This window comes from Mastomys coucha, unplaced genomic scaffold (genome assembly GCF_008632895.1).
Source record: "Mastomys coucha isolate ucsf_1 unplaced genomic scaffold, UCSF_Mcou_1 pScaffold19, whole genome shotgun sequence".
In the NCBI taxonomy this organism is placed as follows: domain Eukaryota; kingdom Metazoa; phylum Chordata; class Mammalia; order Rodentia; family Muridae; genus Mastomys; species Mastomys coucha.
In genome coordinates this window covers 22,048,975-22,066,499 of record NW_022196901.1, presented here as the reverse complement: position 1 = coordinate 22,066,499, position 17,525 = coordinate 22,048,975, and the positions used below count along the sequence as shown (strand labels likewise).

The 17,525-nt window shown below is 41.6% G+C and overlaps 1 protein-coding gene across 4 annotated transcripts in view; it reads right to left on the bottom strand.

The window, feature by feature from the left end:
- Dpp6 (dipeptidyl peptidase like 6) overlaps positions 1–17,525 on the bottom strand; it is a 933,905-nt gene that overhangs the window by 346,691 nt on the left and 569,689 nt on the right. For all 4 annotated transcript variants that reach the window (XM_031380237.1, XM_031380239.1, XM_031380236.1 and 1 more), the window contains exon 2: positions 13,713–13,827. In XM_031380237.1, coding sequence (XP_031236097.1) covers positions 13,713–13,827 — 115 coding nt within the window. The remainder of the gene's footprint in view (positions 1–13,712; positions 13,828–17,525) is intronic.

Sequence of the window (17,525 nt, the reverse complement as noted above, 5' to 3'; positions counted from 1 at the left end):
TATTCTCACCCTCTGAGGCTCCTCCTCAGCCTCAAGCTTCTCCTAGTCACTGATATTCTCACCCTCTGTTATGTGTGTTTGGGTTCTGTGGGTGTTTACCTGGTCCTTCCTTCAAGGGTAGCATTCCATTCCAGGTGTGCATGGAATTCGTGTTGCTGCTTCTGAGGCATGCACCAGTGTGTGTTCCTCTATAGCTTCCCCATGCCTATGGCCAACACGGGGAAGCCTACATGCCTACTTCCCTCTTAAACTAGTAGTCATTCCCAAGCTTTGGACAAAGAGGTAGAAAGAAGCTTTGACACTTGAGATTTCTTTCTAAGGGAAGTCAGGGCTCACTGAAAAGTAACTTTCTCTTAGCCCTTTAGCTTGATCCTAGACAAGTGCATTATTCTTCCAATCAACTTGCCATACTGGTTAACAGGTTTCTTGTGGTCTGCAGTGATACAGAGATGAGGATCAGTATTTAGGTGGGTTTCTCAGCCCCACTCCTTTTTCTAAGACGTTTCTTGGATATTGATGCTGTTAGAGAGGATAATGGTTAGGAATATCTTTAGTAGGGATTCTAAAACTTGAAATAGTTCTCATCACCCTAGGGCATGCTAAGATTTGAAGCATGTACACTAAGGTGTCTCATCCCCTCCTGGCCATTTTGGGTAGAGACAGTCTTCCTTAGATGTTTCTTTCAGATTGGATCATAATGGCCACACCATCTTTTCTACCAGCAGTTAGCATCAAACCCATCACTATCTTTGAGCATTTATTCTGTGTAAGCTTGAATTGTCTTCCTTTTTTATTTAAGAGAGGGGCATCAATTTCATATTGTCAGGGCCCTCACACATTGTAGATGTCCAACCAATTTCTTCAGAATGAAGAAAGCTTTGCTTCCCATCCCACTCCACTACTTCTGCTTACTTCAATTCAACAAGTCTCACTATTGCTGTAGTATATTGTCTATGGCTATGTCCACAGTTTATAGAAGTCTCACAAATAGTAACTTACCCTAAAAGTTCATGTCTTTAAAGCCACCCGTGAAAACTAGCAGCATAAAAGAATTATACACACTGTACATTTTAATTGAAATACTTATATAAAGCCTTTAATTTTCTTATGCATGACCATAAAACAAGAAATTCTCATTTACTGTTCATATATAGCTTCTGAACTCAATCCATCAAAAGTATCCAACTCCTGTTCAGACCCTTCAGTCCATGTCTATATATGTTTAAAATAAATAGAAACTTTAAAATATATGTATTTGTCCTTTAATGAGTTGTACCTACTAAGCCTGAAGACTTTTCATCTTCTCTCTCTCTCTCTCTCTCTCTCTCTCTCTCTCTCTCTCACACACACACACACACACACACATACACTAATGCACACACACAGGCTAAATGTGTGCATATATTCACTATTCATTCCTCCCTTTACTGAAATACATACTAATTAGAATAAATGGTTTTATTTAAACATAAAATAAAATCCACATGTCAGTTCCTTTGGCCAAGGCTCTGCTTACTGGATTCAGTCTTACGGTCATGAAATCATCTCTGTGAGTTCAAAGCCCTTTCTCTGTCCTTAACAGATACTTAAAATCATCAAAAAGCATCTCTTCCCATGCCTGTCTATACTGCAGCACACAGCTATGTAGAGCATCCTCACTCTGTGTGTGTGCAGAGTGTAAATGTCCACGTATACCCATGCCAGGTATCTTTATTTTTTAATATAACTTATTTTTGTTTTATGTTCACAGGTTGCCTGCATCTATGTGTCTATGTGCCAGACGCCCTGGAACTGAAGTTACAGTCAGGTAAATTCCCATGTGGGTGCTGGGAATTAAACCTGGGTCCTCTGGAAAAGCAGCCAGAACTCTTAACCACTGAGCCATCTCTTCAGCCCTGAGATAGCTTCCTTTATTGTTCTCTATCTTAAAACCTGTGTCTTGTCATTTGAGCCAGACTGTCTGACCAAGACATCTAGAATCATTCAGAGAACCAGACTGAAAACATTGGGACTGATGACTCTGCTCCCCCCCACCCCGTGTGTGTATTTGTGTGTGTGGTGTATTTGTAGGTGTGTGTGACTGTGTGTGTGTGTGTGTGTGTGTGTGTGTGTGTGTGTGTGTATACATTTGTCTGCATACATTTGGAGACAAGCCTTTTTCTATAAAATAGGTTCTCTTTGAGCTGGAGAGATAGCTCAGCAGTTAAGATTATTGCTAAGAATCCGAGTCTGGCTCCCAGCACCCACGTTACACGGCTCACAAGCATCTCTAACTCTCCCTTTGGATGAGCATTCACCGCCCACCTTGCATAATTTGAAATAAAATAAAAGGCAACCTTTAAAAATAGAAATAGGGACTCTCACTGGCCTGAATTCCACAGGTTGGACCAGGATCTCTGGTCAGCAAGCTCTTCCTGTGTTTACCTCCCCAGTTCTGGGATTACAAGCAGATGCCACACTATCTAGCCTTTCCATGTGGGATCTGGGCCCCAAAATCAAGTCCTCACAGGATAAAGTGTCTATCCCTTGTTATTAGGGTGGGTGTCAGTCCTTGAAGGTCAGAAGGCAGACTGTATTAGTGCCTTAGACTATAAAGACACCAATGTGCAATTGTTTGCATGGAATTGTGTACCATCCACAATTTATTGGTTGGAACCATAAACATTGAGGTGACTATATTTGAAGACAGAGGCAGAGGAAAAGCTTTCTTTTTATATGTTTTCCTCAACACATACACATACACATACACACACACACACAGAGAGAGAGAGAGAGAGAGAGAGAGAGAGAGAGAGAGAGAGAGAGAGAGAGAGAGAGGAAGAGAGAGAGAGAGAATGCTATGAAGACACAGCAAAAAGTTGCCATCAGCAAGCCAAAATGACACTCCACTAGAAAAGAACCTCAGTGCACTATGACATTGGATTCTCACCTTCCTATAGTATCAGAAAATAAAATTCTATTACCCATTAGCCATGAGTTGGTACATTTTGTTGCAATAGAATGACCCAATCAATAAGACTATAGCTATCCCCAGCACACAAAAGTACATTTAAAGGTAGATGCTGGATGGTATACTCTTCCCAGATTGCTTTTATACTTAACATATCCCTTGTAAGCACTGCCAACTCTTCTGGTCTGGTTGAAAGAACCCAACAGAACTACAAAGAAAATGGGTTGCTTAAGGATCCAGGGTCCAAGAAACAAGAACTTAATTGTAGCTCTTGGTGTATCTGAGGAAATAAGTCTGTATTAGACTTGAGTGCTTGACAGCAAATTGTTTAGTGACATGGTATAGCTCTCTTCTTTATGGCTACACCCATACTTCCAGAGTCTTCAAGGGAAACATGAGAGTATGAATTCATTTGGTGTGTTATTAATATTGCCTGCTTAATAAGCAATCCTATTACCACACCGTTGGAGACTTTGATAAAGAGATTTGAACTATATCTATCACTCAAAGAAAGCCTAGGAAACAGGGCTTAGGTAATGGAGTGTGTGCCCATGGTGAAGTATATGCCCATGGTAGAATATGAGCCCATGCTGGAGTATGTGCCTATGATGGTTTGTAGATGCTTGGTCCAGGGAGTGGCACTGTTACAGGAGGTGTGGCCTTGTTAGAGGAGGTGTGTCACTGTGGGCATGAGCTTTACAACCTTTGTCCTAGCTGCCTGGAAGTCAATTTTCCTCTTTGTGCTTTTGGAACAAGATGTAGAACTCTCAGCTCTTCATGAACCATCCCTGCCTGGATGCTGCCATATTCCTACCTTGATGATAATGGACTGAACATCTGAATATGTAAGCCAGCTCCAGTTAAATATTGTCCTTATAAGAGTTGCCTTTGTCATGATGTCTGTTCATAGCAATAAAACCCTAACTAAGACAGTACTCATGGTGGAGTATTGTGTAGTGGGAATATTTAAAAAAATGAATCCACCCCGCAAACTCCATTTCCCACCAGGCCACATTCTTGAGCCGGTATTGACCAGCATCACCATGTCCCAGCAGGCACTTATTATTCTCTCCCAGCTATTAAAAACATCTCACTCACATGCAACTCTTTACACACCCCACAATCATTCATCTAAATAGTACCTAAGGCCCAGTAAGTAAAGCATGACTCTTAAGGCCTTAATATCCAATCAGATTTATATAATAATAAAATCACAATTTACAAGATGCCAATAAAATAATTTCAGAACCAAATAATAAAGACAATATTCTAACCCAATTAATCTATTTTATAAAATCCTTTGCTTGTCCTCATCGTCTGTCTCCATGATGATGACTTCCTCCTGCTCCTGACCCTTCTTCTCCTCCAACTCTAGCTCCACCTCTCTATTCCTGTCCAATCACAGGCTTGTCACTGCACTAATGTGATTGGACAGAGAAAATGCTGTAGCATATGTGCCTATGCTGGAGTGGACTTACAGACACAAAAACTTCCCAAGAGGCAAAGGATAGTTGAAGATGGATGGACACAGAATGTATGTATAAAACCAGGTTCACATATTGTTATGAAATATGCAGATTAAGGACCTTAATTAATGTCATTGAGCAAAGAAAAGAAAAGCAGTGCAGATGGGGTAACTGATTTTCATGATGGCGGTCTGTGAGCACTGGGCAGTAAACATAACATGAAGTATGGCATGAGAGAAGCCTGAAGCTAGAATCAGAGAAAAACATAAAATCTGGGAGATGGATTTAACAATAGGAGAAATGGATTATTATGGTGATTTTTGTTAATTCCTTACTTTTCTACTGATTTTCTTACATATATTATTGGCAACAGTGAGTGTTAGTAAAGTCATGTGATGGTTACTCTTGATTGTCATACTGATAGCATTTAGAATCACCATGGAAACAAGCCTCTGGGAATGTCTGGGAGTTTCTAGATTGGGCTAGGTTCATCCTTAATGTGGGTGGCAGTACCAGGGGCTGTGGTCCAGAGCTAACTATAAAAGAGAATGTGAGTACTAGTGTCCATCTCTCTCTGATCCCTGACCAGCTGCTTCATGCTTCTGTCCCATGCTTCCCCAACCACATCTTTCTCAACTTGCTTTTGTCATGTGTTCTATAGCAGCAATGAGAGAAGGAAATACTACAGGTATGTGGTTATAGTTTGTATTCTCACCTAAATGTAAGACCTCAGCCAACATGTGTCTAATTGATCTAACACCAAGTGAGCCAACTAAATCTTCCTAAGGATAGCACATGCAGCAGCATGACCTAGGTATATAGGGCTCTCAAAAGAGAAGGGTGGGTGGTCAGCTCCTCAGCAGGAGTAGCAAGGGTAGACTCACTAGCTCCAGACCCCTGTGCCATACACTGTGTTCCACATGTACCTTAAAAGGACCCTTGGCTCTACAAGGCATCATCTGTTCTAGGTAAAGTGCATTTTAATTCAGAATTTTGGTGGCTCTGTTGATTGTTCTCTAATTGCTATATCTGTTAACTTAATTCAGATTGTTCATGAAACTAATGTCTATTGAGTACATATCAGGAGAAACAAAAATGAAAAGTCAGTGCTGGAGACACTTGCCTTTTCCTCTCAAATTTGGAAAAATATCACATTAAGTTGAACACATTTCTATTCTTTTCTCAATGGCAAAGATGAACAAGAACCAAACATCCTAGACAAAAGGAGTGCTCTGAAGGCCAAGGAAAGAGCCAGGGGCTTTATTTTGTTGGCAGTTATGGGAAGAATGGGAGGGGAGGCATGTGCAGTTGGGTTCATCTCTCAGCTTGACTGCACAGTTCTTTCTACCTATGTCTTCTCCCAAGCTTGCAAAGTAGGCATGGACATCCATGTCACCTTGAAATAGGCATTCTCCTGTGAGCATACCAAAGCACCAAAGCTAAGTGTTGCTGCTGGTGGTGGGAGGGGAAGAACACTATTTTCTCACAATATTGGGGCAAAGGCTCACTGGTCCACATTAGCCAACAGGGTTGCAGCCTTAGAGCTCTAAAGAAACATCTGCTCTGGTATTCAGCTTCCTACCAGAGATTCTGGACCCAATGAAGCATCATGCCTACCCTTGCCTCCTGAGAACATGGATATCTCCTTTTCTGTCTCTGTCAACTCTGTTTGTCCACATGCTTGGAGTCTGTGGGCTACGCCAGGATAACCATATTTTGAGAGGTTTGAATGTGAAGATCTTTGTGAAGACACTTTCTAGCTTACCACATGTACCCTTTCAGGTCTTCAATTTGCAACTAGCTATGACTTTAGGAGTCCCTCTGCATGTATAGTAATCTACTGAATTGAGAAGGATATGAGAAAGTGGGCATGTGGTCTGCAGACATTGCTTAGAAGCTAAGAGTACTTGGTGTTCTTACGGAAGACCCAGGTTTGATTCCCACTACAAGGTGGCTCACAATCACCTGTAACTTCATCTCCAGGGGAATCTGATGCCCTCTCCCTATTTCTGCAGGTTCTACATGCACATGGTGTATATACATGCACTCAGGCACATACACATCCACATAAAATAAACATATTTAAGGAAAAAGAACTCATCTATATATGATGAGTTAACAAACCTGGTGATTTTTATAGGTTTCCTTTAGAGAGGCTCATGGATGTGAACCCACGATATGAGAGAGTTCAAACACAGAAGCTACAGCTGATGGGTAAAGTGGGGTTTAAGGCAATGGCTTCACTTCTAAAAAATGCAGTGTTCATTTCAGCCTGAGCCTTCTCTGGTTCCTCACCTGCCTGGCTCACTGTGGCCCATTTCTCTTCAGTTCTCTGATTCTGAACTTAGACTTGTGAATACTTGCCTTGGTGACTGCTCACTAAACTACCACCCAGTATATTAGCCAGTGCCTTGGAGAGCACTGTCCTGGATGTGTGTCACATTAGTTTATAATTTTCCAATATGCTTTCTTGGTGACAGGCTCCAGAGAAAGCAGGGAACATCATAGTTAGATTTACCTCTTCAGGGTTATGTGTCTTTAACATTGGAGTATAATGGAGCAAGACCTGAAAAGCCTTTACAAATAAACTCACATTGTATTTGCCTTATCTCATAGCCTTAATGTACACATGAATAACAAGAGTGTATTGTCATCTTTAGGGAAAATAGGCCTTTAGTGCAAGGGTTCCATAAACAAGCAAGCTCTACTCAGACAATCTTTCTAGAGTTAATGAGAAGAAGTCAAAAGAGAAAGTCAAAGATACTCCCAACAACCCACTGCTCAGTCAGTCTGAGTCTGCAAATCACAATAAGGCTAGTGGCTACTTAAGCCACTCCTTCCATTGGAACTCCTCCAGGTCTGCAAATCACAATAAGGCTAGTGGCTACTTAAGCCACTCCTTCCATTGGAACTCCTCCAGGTTTGCTTCAACTGCAAGAATAATTTGAATGCACCATTTAGATTCAAGGTTCACAGATCACAGTCCTTGGATAGTTCAAATCTAGGGTTTACCCTTGTATGGTCAACATGGAGAACAACCTCCCCTGGATCCTTCCTCTTCTCTTCTCATTCCATAGACCCATATTCCCAGCAATCGTCATAGCCATAATTTCTAGGAGAAACAGGTTAATCAAATGATCTGCCTCCAGTCTAGCCCTAGGGACATTTCTTCAGTGATGGGGAAAGTGAGTGTCCCTCCTCAGTTCCCTGTGTGGTCACATAACATGAGAGGATGCTCTAGCCCCTCAGTCAATGAGTTGAAGATAGCTGTAGGCATTGGTAGACACAAGCTGGCTGTGGCTGACCAGAGTCACCAAAGCAGACAAAGACTTGCCTTGTAGAGCAATACAGACACCTTCAAATCAGACAAGGCTATACCCATTCTGGTACTGCACACATACATATTTTTGTTATTGGATCTCCATGATGGCAGATTGTTATGGGGCCAAGGTAATTAAAGGCTTTCCCTGAGGCCTCAATGTATGGAGAAGGAATACAGTTCCTTTTGTAAAATCAGGAATATGGTTGGCAGAGCAAGTAGTGCCCAAGGGCTGGGGTGTTGGGAGAGCTACATCACTGGATCCTGGAAAACCAATTATTTTCCACTGAAGGGCTGTGGTTATGTGTGTCGAGGCTGCTGAGTGTCCTATCTGATGCACTTGGGATGGATGCCTTTTGTTCCCATTGCATAACATTGTTTGATTAGCCTCTGCTGACTGTCCCATTCTGTGATACTCTTGACTCATTCTATTTCCCCTGAAATCTGTATATAAGATGCTGTAAGTACAGCATCTTAATAAACTTGTTTGGCATAAGGTGTAGCTTGTGAAAGACCTCCCAATTCCAAACTCTACTATCTATGCTACTTTTTGATCCTCTGGTCCTCCCCTTCAGTAACCTGTTACTGAAGAACTACCTGTTAGTCCAGCTTAGTAGATGGTCCTGAAAGGACAACATAAAACCCAATTTTCTCCATTTAAGGACCAGGCCTAATTTAGAAAAGAAGGCCATAGACATCACCTCCAGGAACAGACTATAACTCCCAGAAACTATGCCATAAGATGTCACCTCCAGGAACAGACCATAACATCCAGAACAAGATCATAAAACCCTCTCCAAAAGAAGAGCCTGGAGATAGCCACAAGAATGGGAAAACATCTTATCCCAGGATGGGTCATCTGTACTGGGCAGTCTTATCTCATCCTACAGTTAAATGTTCATGACTTAGGAATGCAAACCACTGATCACCTGGCACAAGCCAGTCAGAAGCCGACCCCTGTGACCTCACCAACACCTACCAGTGAAATTTTAGATTACTTAACTCACTCTCTAAATATAGAAAAACTAACATAGTAGCCAATCAAAATTATACTAATATCACCACTTTGGCCCCTGCCAATCACATTAGAGATTAACTAATCCTTCTAGAGAGTTCTCCCTGGTTCCCTAGAAGAAGGCCTATGTGTCTTTGTCTAGGATCGCCATTTTGAAGAATGGTTTACCCCAACATGCTAGATGTATCTACAGAATAAATGATCTTTATCTATGTATACTATCTAAGTCTGGGGTCAGACCCTTATAGTCCACAGACATTGAGAAATACCCAGGGTGTGTTTCTGTCGGCCCTTTTCTTTCCTCCCTAGGGACGGCTTCTAGAAATGGTTGTGATGGGCACCTTTGTAGAGACAGTGGAAGGAATCAGCATCCAACCTCAGAACTCAGGCCTGGTTCCATGTCTTTATCTCCCTGTTACCACAGGCTCTCTTCATTGGCCTTTACACCTGTCCATTTACTATGCCCTCCTTATTTTCCAAGCCAAGCTATCACTGAGTGACACGCTTGTTAGTGATGGTTCCCAGTGGCCACGTGGGCTTCCTCTTATCTCCAGTGGATTCATCTTTTCTCAGTGGTAAAGTTCAGAATGTAATTTCTCAGCCAAGACAGTTGTCACAGGCACTGCATTTAAATAAAATTGTGGTGACATTCTCACATAAGCAATTTTTATGCTAACAAATACTAGTTGATTTCATGGAAACTTGAGCATAGCCTGGTCATAAAGCCAGTCTTCATTCAGTGCAATCCTCAAAGTCAGTGGCTTTCTCCTTAATATGTCTCTGAAGTATTTAGTGTATTTAATGCTTTTTACTGCCCAGCTCTGGTCAGAATTCCATTTAAGGCAAAGTCTGGAACATTCTAATGCAACTAAAATTCCTTCAGGCCTACAGCCCCCTTATAGTACAGTTCATTATAGTCAGTTTCATCAGAATGCAAAAATGCAGCTGCTCAGAATGGCACACACCAGGCATGTGTGACATATTATAGAAGAACAGTTACTGTAGTTAATATCTGAAAACTAAAAAGGTAACTTTGAGTCTATTATTCAGAAGAGAAATTTGGAAAAGAACATGGCCTAGCAAGGGAGAAATATGTGACAACCAGAAAGGCCATGTTCCCTTCAACACCCTTCAGAGATACATAGATAGTGAGTAATTGGAAATTATCAGCCTGAACCACAGAACAAGGTATCTTGTCTGTGAGAATCATCGAGAGAAACTTCCAGAAACTCAAAGACCCAGAGCACACCCTCCTACCAGATCCTGCTTGCCAAGTTGGAACTGAGTTGTGAGGACTAGGAAATGGTCACAAAGCAAATGCATCTAGAACTGACTGTGGACACGAGCATGCTCTAGACTCTGAATTTCCAGAACACAGAACATTCACTTTAGAAGTTTCCTTTATCAAGATTAAGGCATTACTGGGGTGGGGCATGGGCAGGCAACACCATAAGGCTGTGCCCAAGACTGTATCCATATGTCCTTAATATATGGCCACACTTATGAAGACTTTGCACTGTAACCTTCTTCTCTACTGTGCCTGGGCTCAGCCTCACCATTCTCTCTGGGTTTGTTTTTGCTAACTGATGCAATCCTTGGGACAACCTTCATTTCTTGCTTTTAGCTCAAATGAGAACACATATAACTACAAAGCAAAAGTTTTCTACATTTGCTCAGTGCTTAGCACAGCAGTTGCAACTCCTGATGGGATTGTTAATGTTGGAAGGAGGGGAAAATTAGCATTGTGGTGTTTGGGAGGACATTCTGCATCTGAGGGGATCTGGGCACACTCCAGAACAGTACAGGTAGAACACCTGGCTCAATTTGATTGTCAAAAACAAAAGCTTCTACTTTGCTACAGGAAAGGAAACACAGAAAAGCCAAGCCAAGAGGGTCCTGTAGCACAGCTCATGGGGTAAGCATCTAGCCTCTGTAGTCCTTTCAAGCCCAGGACACATAGCTCCCCAACAGCACAACTTATAAAAACACAAGCCACCCATGGATGCCTCCAGAAACAATGGGTAGATAAGGCTCAGCCATATGCTTATTCCAACAGAAGAGCAAAGGAATCTGCCCCTTTCAAAGCCTCTCTGGGATCCAGAAACTCACTGGAGGCACCAGCTGCCTTCTACAGCATCCTGCCCTGATGGCTGGTGTCATCACTGGACAGAATCTTTGCAATGATTGTGTTATCTAGTAGGGGTAGAGAGGGATCCCAGGAGGTGTTTCTATGGAATAGAAGTGATTGAAAGTTCCATCAGAGTTAGCTGATAAGAAGGTTCCAAGAGCCGTTTTCCAAGTCTGGGGATATTCATTACCCCATGTACCATGGCCCTGTTGCTACTAGCCATCTCCAGCCACCACATTCTACTCTGGAATAATGCTCACAAGGACCCCTTGGTTCAGGGGGAGGTGAACTTCAGGCAGGTGAATCTCTGAAAACCATCATCCCATTTTAAATCCCAAGGAAGTATAACACAACCCCCAAACTGGAAGGGTATAATTTTGTTTTTAAGCAATCATAGCTTGGCTCAAGGAAAAGGGAAGACAAACCCATGATCCCTGAATTCAGAGGGAGGCTTTGAGATCTAAAAGTCTCTTGTCACTTCTTCTTTGCTCTCTTTGCTTTGTGCTATGGTTAGAGATATTTGCTTCTCAGCATTCCTCTCTCCCACTATGCCAGCTGCTTCTGCCCTGACATCATGAGCACCAACCCTCTGCAACCATAAGCCAAAATAAACATTCTTCTATAAGTTGCCTTGGACATGGTGTTTTATCATAGCAACAGAAAAGTAACTAACTTTACCACCATAGCACCTGTTTTGAATTATTACAACAATATGAGATAGTCAAAATAATATTAAGAACAATCATTGAGAAGACATAGACCTTGTAGTTTTAAAAGATCATAAAATTACAATTTTTAATATGCTGTGGTATGGGTACATCTGCAGACATGCAGACCAGTATATTAAAACAGAGAGTTCTGAACTAAGTCCACACAGTCGTAAAAAGGCTATCACTACACCATGGGGATGGAATATTCAATGAACAAAGCTGATATAGCTGTATGCACACACACCAGGGAAGGAAGACAGTTTCTTACTTTATACCACTACACAAAGGATCTAAATACAAAAATTAAAACTGTTAAAACTCTTAGGACAACAGGAATAAACTTTTGTGACCTTAGAAGAAAAACACTTCCTTAGCTATGACCCCTAACATATTAATAACAAAAGAGGAATTAAAGCTTTTCATGTATTAACTGATCCTATCATAGGGCATGGAGCATTTGATCACTGGTTTAGCATCTGTGCTACTCTCTCAGAAGCCTGCACTTTGGTTCCCAGCACTTATTCTAGCCTCTGAAGTCACCTACACATACAAGCCCAAATGTACACACAGAATCACAAGGACAATAAAAATAAAATTAAATTATAATTAAAAATAAAATCAAATTTATAAAAAAGATACAACCAAGTCAGTGAGGGCTTATGAGATATATTGTCTGGGAAAGGTACCTATTCTTAAGTTTGATGACCTATTCGTTCATTGGGACACAGGAACACAGAACAGCTCTCCCACACAGTGGCCTCTGACCTCTGCTCACAGTTGGTGGCACTGATGCATTTTGGGTATCTATGTGATCTGTGGGTTTGTGTGTTATTCTGTTAATACAGTTGTATCTCAGTGACTTCTGTATGTTGATTTAATATTACTGAATTAGGATAAATCCCACTTGGCCATGGTGTGTAATATATCATAAAGATTTTATTATCTATCATCTATCTATCTATCTATCTATCTATCTATCTATCTATCTATCTATCTATAATTTATATATTGATTTCTTTATTTACTTTTACGTGTTTGTGTCCCTGTGTGTATGGGCTCATAAATGCCCTTAGAGGCCAGAAGAAGGCATCAGAGCCCTAGTAGCTGAAGTTACAAGTCATTGTGTGTCACCTAATGTGAGTGCTGAGATCTAAACTTGGATCATATGTGCGCTTAACAGCAGAGCTGTTTGTCCAGTCTCCATAACACCTTTATGTTACAGCATTCAGTTCACTACTAGCTTTTTGTGCATCTCTCCTTACAAGGAATACTGGTCTGCAGTTCTTATTTTTCCAGGGTAGTGCCTACTGCCTGTTAATAAAGATATCAATTCTACTTCACCTCCATCATAGTCTAATAGTGTAACCTCTTACCTGCATTATGTACTGATTTTTCCCTGCACTGTGCTATCTGCTTACTTTTCTACTTTGAAGTCTAATAGGTGTGCAGTCAGCTTACAGAAGTCTGCAGTGTTCCTGATTTGCTCCTGCTCATGACCATCCAAAAGGATGGTGAGAATGGGGCAAGCCGTGCTTACTGAATTTCCTGGCCCCTTTGTTGTCCTGTGACACCTTTCACATGGTTTATCTCCCACCACTCCAGGAGGCCCATCTCATGGTCCATTTCTGCCTCGGCCACCCACAGGCAATGCAGATGAACTCACTGGGCTCTGCTGTAGATTCTGGTATGTTTTTCATACATGAGAGAATTTTGCCTCTGGCCCCATCAGTATTTAACTCTGCCAGTGTCACCTAATAAGTAATTTGCTTTTGGTGCACAGAAAATGTTGCTTGAACATTTTATTAATTCATCCTTGCTATAACACCTAGGAATACCATGGGATATATTAAATTGTTTCCAGTGCCACTAACTTTAATTTCAAGATGAATAAGCATCAGTAAATTTTGGTCTATGTTATTTCAATCTAGTCAAACACTATACAATAATATAAAACATATAAGACAGATTTGTTTTCATTGAAAACATACTATCTCCTTTAATAGTATCATGAAAATCAGAACCTGGTAAGAATAAACTGTACAATAAATAGCTACTTAGAAACTATCCTGTAGTAAAACTGCTCACTTTAATATGTTAGTGATTGGTTCTGAGAAGCATCCATACCTGGGGTCAGCAGGATGACTGAGGTGACAATCAGGGAGCAGATGACAAGGATGACGAGCAGTGCAATGGCGATTCCTTTCCAGTTTCTCTGTGGAGGATTACTCCCCACCAGCTCCTGAAACAACCACAGGGAGAGAGGACCCAGTAAGTGCCACAAGGTGGAATGAACAAATAAGTCAACAGCTGGCACTTCATTCAGGACAAAGGGTCATGGCAGAAAACTCTTCCAAGTTTAAGACTACCAAGAGCGAGCTCCTCTTCAGTCCTTCCTCTTATAGTGCCCTGAGAACCTGCTCTGTCTCTCCTCATATCAGGAAGACTGTGTCTACAATGAAGCTGACATTGTGCCAAGCTTAGAGTACCCCCCTCATAAGATACCCTCCTGAACTCATCACTCAGGTAATCTTGAGACTCACTTCATCAAAGCCCCATGGAATCTCCATGGGATCAAGTCAAGTGTGATGAACACTGTTAAGCCCAAGTCTTCTCCATTTCTTTATGTCCACACTATTCGCTCTGACCAGTAGCCACCCTGCATGAATATTCCGTAAGCACACACTGAACACCAACTTCTATTATGCCACTTAGAGGGAATCTGATATTTCTTCTTCAGCTCTGTTGAGCAAACTTTAACACTCCTCGAGTCTTGCTTCCCTGGCTTGCTCACCTATCCTATTCTCTCAGCATCTTCCATGGAACAGCATGTATGCTATAGCAAGGGTAGAGGGTTGGAGGGATATCTGGAGATATTACTAGAGGATGTTAACATATGAACAAATCTAATGAGACTAAACTTGTAATTTCCTTAAGGTTAGAGTTGCCATATCATTTATGGTCCTCACCAGGATTCCCTGAGTAACAAGTGGGGCATCATTAATATCTAATAACAAGTACTACATATAATCATTAAATAGTAACTTTCATTAACTCTATAGAAAAATCTATACAGAAACAAAGGACATAGGACTGTACTGTAGCTATACATGCTTTGATCTGAGAATATTGTATAGTGCTTGTCATTTCAGTTTATGTTAAACCAAGCCAAGATATAGTAGGATAGAGATTGTCTCTAAAGTAGATAACAACACATAAATACATCTCCATTCACAATGGCATGTTCATTAGAAAGTATAAAATGGTTAAAAAATCAATACAACAGACAACAGTTGATTAGCCATATGCCTTTCGTGGCCCTGACATACCTACAATATGATATCAAGTCATGGCTGTAACTTAAGAGAATGGCAGGATACTGGCTACTGCTTTACTGTTTATCACCATACTGCTAAATGATAGAGCAGTAACATCTCATGTACAACGAATGAACTTAGAAGTGTACGAGGAAAGGGAAGACTGTCCCATTACATCATCAGTTCCAACTGGGCAAGAAGGGGTTTTAGCCTTTGCTGGGAAGATAGGGAAGGTTACAGCCTTCTGAATCCAGCATTTGTTAATCTGCAGAGTGTTATGAATGTTTCAGATACACACATATAACATGCTTGCTTCACGTAGTTAAAGGGATGGCAGGTGCAATACCCAACAGAGACGAGAGGAGATGAACTCCCAGTAGAGAGAGAAAGGCATCTCTGCAACAGAAGACAGAGTATCTGGAGCTATGACACAGAAGGTGGCAGGTGGCAGCAGTACAGCAGGAACTGCACTGATGGCAGGGGTAGAGCTTGCTGGTCATAATAGGACAGTGGGTGGTTTTAGCTGTTGCTGAGCAGAGGGGTCAACCAGATGGCTCTCTCACCAGGAAAGTAGAAAGTGCATTCAACCCTCTCCCTTATACTAACCCATCTTTCAACCCCCATATCAGGTATTTTTTAGAAGCACGCAGAGACTACAGGACTCTGGCTCCCCAAAGAGAAAAAGACCCAAGATTAAGCGAGTAACAGTTTTAAATGTTTGCAGAAGATATTCATATGTCAGCAGCTCTCGGGACTGCCAGTGAGATAGCTTGTGTTGCTGCAGGGCAAACACAATCCAGCCTGCAACCCTTCCCACCCAGGTTCCCCCCTCCAAAGCACTTTTGCTGTGTGTCTCATAGGTACTTTGTGTAGCTTGGCTTTGCTAGCTGTAAGTGTGAGTAGCTATGAAGTACCAGTGGAGGCTGGATTCAAGGCAACAATTCTAAGACACTTCAAGTAAACCACCAATTTAGGGAGACCTGTGTGTGTGTGTGTGTGTGTGTGTGTGTGTGTGTGTGTGTGTGTGTGTGTATGTGTGTGGGTGTATGTGTGTATATGTGTGTGTATGTGTGTGTGTGAGAGAGAGAGAGAGACAGAGACAGAGACAGAGACAGAGAATGAAGTCCTATCCTCTATAAAATCCCCATTGATTAATCAGACTTTCTTTAGGTTAACTAGCCCAACTTTGGAAGACTGGCAATTCATTGCAGGGAAAGAAGAGAGACAGAGGTACTTCCTGGGACCAGCAGGCAGTGCTCTGAAGAATCCCCTGACCTCTCTCTACTGTACTTTATCATGCTTGTTCTAGTTTGCTTTCTGTTGCTGTGATAAAACTCTCTGACTAAATGCAATTTAAGGAAAGAAAGAGTTTATTTGACTTATACTTCCAGGTCATTGTGTACCATTGAGGAAAGTTAGGGCGGGAAATCAAGCAAGAACTTGAAGCAATACTATGGAGGGCCACTGCTTGGGGCCTGCTCAGGTTCATGCTCAGCTGGCTTTCTTAGACAGTTCAGGACTACTTGCCTAGGGAATGGAGTTCCCCACAGTAGACTGAACCCTTCTATACCAGGTAACTACTGAGACACTTTCTCATAAACCTGCCTTTGAGCCAATCTTACATTGACAATCAGTCTTTTGAGACTTCTCCGGTGAGTATAGGCTATGCCAGGTTGACAGTTAATGCTACTTTCCCTAGCAGAGTCTCTAGGGGGGTTGGGTTGTCTGGGCTCCACTCACCCTTCTCACATATATTTAGAAAATTCTTAGTTTGACTGCTTCAAGTAACATGATTTCACATTGCTGGCTGAGAGTATATCAACCCTCAAACTGTCAAGCCCCTCTCACCTGTACCCAAGCCAGCGCTGTAGCCCAGCAAATTAATTAATGAGGACAAGGAAGAGGGAGTCATTTTCCCAAGCAGGGGACATATATTTGGTATTGGATGTGGCTGGATATGGTGACCAGGTGAAGCATCAGAAGCTGAAGCCCTAGAAGTGTCCTCAGACAATGCCAGCCTTACAAATACCCTCCTCCTTCTTCTCCACCCAAATCTCAGTAGGGGGATATCTTAAGCCATCCTCAGTAACTTCTGGAAGTGGGGCATCAGTTAATGATTCACTTTGTTTACTGACATCAAAAAGAAATGTGCTGAAGGGGTGGGAGCTTTGCCTATGCTGCAGTGTGGTAAATACCAGGCCAAATGTAGAATCAGTGCCTTAATGTGCAACATGTTCACAGGGCAACGATAACAACGATTAGAAGAAAGTCAAGAACACAAGCCTGAGTGCAGATCTCCTATTACATGCCTCTGTTCTGTTGTCTGGATGTATTTTCTTCCTAATATTTATTCTCTGTGAAATGTTTGGACATAAATTTCTTTTATGGATCACAGACGATTTACTATAAGTGGAAGGTTACAGCAAATTATAAAATCAATGATGCATCCATCTTGGGCAGAAAAATGGCCTTGTGATCAGTGCATTTACATATTTGGAGAGCAAATGACCACAAGATGATGAGAGCAAGTCTTTTTTTTTTACTATTAAATAATGTACTTTATTTTTTTTCTTTTAGATATTTTCTTTATTTACATGTAAATTTCTCCATTCCCAGTTTCCCC